A 4,619-nucleotide genomic window follows, 5' to 3' on the forward strand; every position below is an offset into this window, starting at 1 on the left:
GTTTTCGTACATGCGCGCGCAGGTGCCCGTTTTCGTACATGCGCGCGCAGGTGCGCAATTTGGTACATGCGCGCGCAGGTGCCCATTTTCGTGCATGCGCGCGCAGGTGGCTATTTTCGTACATGCGCTTACTAATTTTGAAAGTTATAGCATGAAAACTATAACAAGCACACAATGGTTACGAGGTCGATCCGGCGGACCGAGTCCGTTTTGAAAGAGTGAGGGAAACGTGAAATTTTGTATGAATGTGAGAGATGTGAGACTTCAACAACACATAAATCATTCAATGCTTAATGTTTAATGAACTAAGATAGCGTAAAATCATTGCCTTAACTCCTACTAACACTAGCATAAGTAATTTAATAAATTAACAGCTATAAATTAACCTCCTAACCAACATATTTAACCTGCTTTATTTATTTATTTATTATGAATTTTCATCAATAATTTAAGTTAACAATATATTACCTGTTAGATGAAGTCATACACATGCTTAATTCAAAACTATATGTACCAAACTTATGTGGCAGTATTCAGAAACTTCAAAATTAGAACTATTGCAAATATATACATATATATATATATATACATGTATATATATATATATATCAGACTATCCTTTACATTCATTCACCTTTTGTTTTTAATTTAAGATCTTTTCTAATTAGTTCAATTTAAAGAATTCTATAAAGAAATTATGTAACAATAGTAAGATATTGTGCAGACTAGTTTTTTTTCACCGAAACAGATTTGTTTAATGTTTTACAGTCAAATTTAATAAAATCTAAAGGAGAAATTACACACTTCACTTTCATAATTCAAATCCGGCTAAAAGAAATGATATACATTCACAAACTTTTACGCTCTTCAGTAATGTTACTCTTAGAATTCACCGAACTTGCTCGCCCTTACAGCCATGGGGGCATTATAATGTTACGGTCAATCTCACTATTCGTTGGTAAAAAACATCCCAAGAGCCGGTAGTGGATGGTGTTGACTAGTTACCTTCCCTCTAGTCTATCAATTCTAAATTAGGGATAGCTATTGCAGATAGCGTAGCTTTGCGCAAAATTCCACAAAATAATAATACATTTAATTCTCTTAGATATGTCTTACAAATTGTGACAGGCTTCTTTTCAATAAATGTATGTATTACTGAGCCTTAGGCTAGACTATATATATAATGTACGAGTGTGGCCACTTTCATTAACTGCTATTTATCTAATCTGTCATACCAGTTTCCTGGTGTTATTTTTTCGTTAGTTTATGAAAGTTTATGTGGAGCTTCTGTAAATAATAAAAATACTTATAGGCTTCCTAAGAAACTATTACATCGGTCTCTCTAAAACTTAGTGATGATTAGACGTCTGTTTAAATATTTCTGTATACACATCCTCAAATGTATCATATGAAATGTGTGTTGCATACTCGTGAATATAAAATTAGCTTTCCTGTCTTTCTTCTAGATATCACCAACTACGATAAAGGGAACAAAACGTAATGGTCTTAAATATCATAGAATGACATGTTATTTACTATTTTCTCTTCTTTCTTGATACTTTCCAAAATACATTTGGAAACTTTTATAAATTGTTTTATACGTGTAAAAATAACACCCATTCTCTTATATTTGCTTTAGATACCCTTCAGAATGATATAGGAAACGGTGACGTTGCGCCCACTTTCTCTGTTCTTCAAGCTACGTATTTCGGCCAAGAGCAAAGGACTTACACAAACCTCAACAGCTATGCTGGGCTCTACATGATAGAAATGGATTCCCATGGAAATGATACCAGCGTGAAAATATTCTTTTCTTCTAGTTCTAAAGACCACTTTCCCCATCCATTGTTGCCTTCTAACCCAAGAGTGGGAATTTTGAAAGTTCGGAGAAACCGTGTTCTGATCACCTGGATGGCCAGTCCCACTGAATCGCAGCATAAACAAGTTGTAGAATACTGCGTGGCAGCTAACCCAAGGAAGAACTATAAAACTCAATGTGAAGTTGACAGTGATATCAATGGAGACATTCCACCAACACCTCCACCGTGGGCGGGGTTTGGCTTCTGGTGGGAGAAACTCGCTCGAAAGAAGTTGTTGATGAGAGTGAGAGAAATTCAGAAGTCTGTGGTTGTACAGAACGACATAACCTATGAATGTATCGGGAGAAAGACCTGGCATATGTTTAGAGGTCTTCGGGAAGGAACGACTTACTACTTCGACGTTTTTGCTGTAAATCCAGCAAATAACGCTAGTATCGCCTACTTGGGAGCCAGGACGGCTACTAAAATTCCCAAGAGTGGGAGAATAAGAGACCATTCATTAACGACCGTTAAGTTGGAAGGTTCGAGTGACTTCTCGTCCGTCTCCACTTATATCCTGAGACGCAGTACATCTGTATTGTATTTCTTCATCCGACCATGCACCGGACCAGGTCCGGTAAAACTGAAAATATCCATGAATAGAAATATACTCTTGAACACTCGTGTCATGAACATTGAAACCCTAACCATAAGGAATGCATCCAGTGGAACTTACATGATTACTGTTTCTTCTCTGATACACGAAATCCGAGCCGTTCAGCTTCTAGTCAGTAGAAGGTACTGGAAGTTTCCATTTCCGGATCTTCCTCGGGATAAAAGAGTTAAAATTTTCGATACCCTTACCACACACGATTCTGTGACGCTAGCGTGGCGAGCGTCCTCTGACGAAAAGGTGCGTTACTGTATTTACCAAAGCAATGATACTAGTAGCCTTATGCCTGTATTTTCGTGCGAACCAAAACCTGACCGTGAACAGAATCACAAAGAAGTGATGTGTCGTAGATACAATCGTTACAGTACAAACAGGTTTCATGGTTTAATCATGCAGAAAGTGAAAGGATTAGAGCCAGGAAAGAGTTATGTTTTTAAAGTATTTGTGACAAAGGCACGAGGGAAAACTCTCCCGTATGAACAGGTATGGGTCACCACCAGAAAACAATGATATCCCAATAATGAGAATAAATAATTCTCAGAGGAGTGGCAGCCTAATAATTCTAAAACTTCGAACACTAAAACAAACAACTCTTAAAAACTATGTTATAAAAGACTTTGTAATCCAAAACAGTAATAGAGAGAGAGACAGAGAAATAATTTTGCGTAAACAGTGGCGTGAATTGTGTGATTGGCTTATAAAGTTGTTTTGTTTGAGCCAAGTGTATAGTCCTGTCCGTCTTTTTAGAGCTCCTGAAGAAATAATACAGCAATAACAGATGTCGCATAGTTTCCCCTGCATTGAGTTCAAATAACAAGTTTCTTTCTGCTAAAGATTGAAAACATCAATATGAGTAAAACTAATTTTAAAACAAATAAATGCTATGTTGTTGTAACATGTGTGGAGATCTACATAGCAGTGAATCAGTAAACCAGTTTGTAGTCTGAGATAACAGTTCTAGCATGTGCAGAGAACTGCATATCAGTAAATATAGTTTGTAGACTGAGATAAAAAAAGCGTGCCAAAGATATCGTGTTCGAAGAGAGTATATATTGATTAGATGTATCGTTTTGCATGAGATTGTTTAGTCTTCCTTAGAACTAATGTTTCCAACAAATTACTTATAAAAAGTTCTATGCGATATAAACGGTTACTTGTTGTCTAACAATGACAACTAATTATCGGCATTGTTATGTAAAATAAACACAGGAACATGTTCTTTCAAATGTTCTCAGGTGAATAGTCAAGCAGTTCTTGAAATAATTGTGGAACAAGATATGAACTCAAGAAACCGTATGATTTACACAGTGACTTTTCTCGTTTTGAACATCAACTTCCTTGACTGAAACAACCCAGTATAAACACTGTTTGACAGAATTATTTCAAAAAATTTTAAGTAGTTGTTCACCTTTAGAGTGTAATTATAAATGAACAGTTTGAAACAAATTGGGGACGTATTTTTAACGTTTAATTTCGTTGAACTTACTCTTACCCCACTATCGATGAAAAAGTAATTTATATAACTCTTTATTGCCTATCCTACACACTATATTCTGCACAATAGAAATTGGTGCTTTATGTAAACAGTTTGTGTAGAAGCAAGAAGTCTGTCATATTAGGGAAATTCTTTCAGTTTCTGGATGTCAGCATTATAGGGGTAAGTCTGGGATTAAACGTCATGTTGCACTGAGAGATATTTTATTACATGTTTTAAGCCCCAAAACATTTTCATGTTTCAACATCACAACACGAGGTTTGCAAAGTTTTGACATGTAGAAAATATAATATTATACACACACATATATATAATAGTAAAAATATCAAAATAAAGTTCAAACATCTTTCTTTTTAATTGGTATTCATAAATCAATAAACATCAAAATTAAAGTATTTATCAAAACCGAAGTAATCTAAAGATGAGAGAAAACCAGTACCAAATTTACAGAAAATCAGGAACCAAATCCCCTCTGACTGGCAGGAATGCATTTTTGAAGTTTCCATTTCCTGACCTTCCTCCGGATGAACGAGTTATAGTTTTTTACACTCTCACTAACTACTTTATTGAAGCTGTTATTTGGGATGGGGCTAGAGAGAGGTAGTGTAAGTTGCCTATGTCAGTCGAATATCAATTTATATTGCTACTAAAT

At 35.5% G+C, this 4,619-nt stretch overlaps 1 protein-coding gene across 1 annotated transcript in view; it reads left to right on the forward strand.

Annotated features, from left to right (window-relative positions):
* The window catches only part of LOC106460536 (protein NDNF-like), a 13,024-nt gene extending 8,860 nt beyond the window's left edge, over positions 1–4,164 (forward strand). The window contains exon 3 of the mRNA XM_022386428.1: positions 1,640–4,164. Within this exon, the coding sequence (XP_022242136.1) occupies positions 1,640–2,982 (1,343 nt within the window). The 3' untranslated portion in view covers positions 2,983–4,164. The remainder of the gene's footprint in view (positions 1–1,639) is intronic.
* Positions 4,165–4,619: the final 455 nt, after the last annotated feature.

This window comes from Limulus polyphemus, unplaced genomic scaffold (genome assembly GCF_000517525.1).
Source record: "Limulus polyphemus unplaced genomic scaffold, Limulus_polyphemus-2.1.2 Scaffold1, whole genome shotgun sequence".
NCBI classification, from domain to species: domain Eukaryota; kingdom Metazoa; phylum Arthropoda; class Merostomata; order Xiphosura; family Limulidae; genus Limulus; species Limulus polyphemus.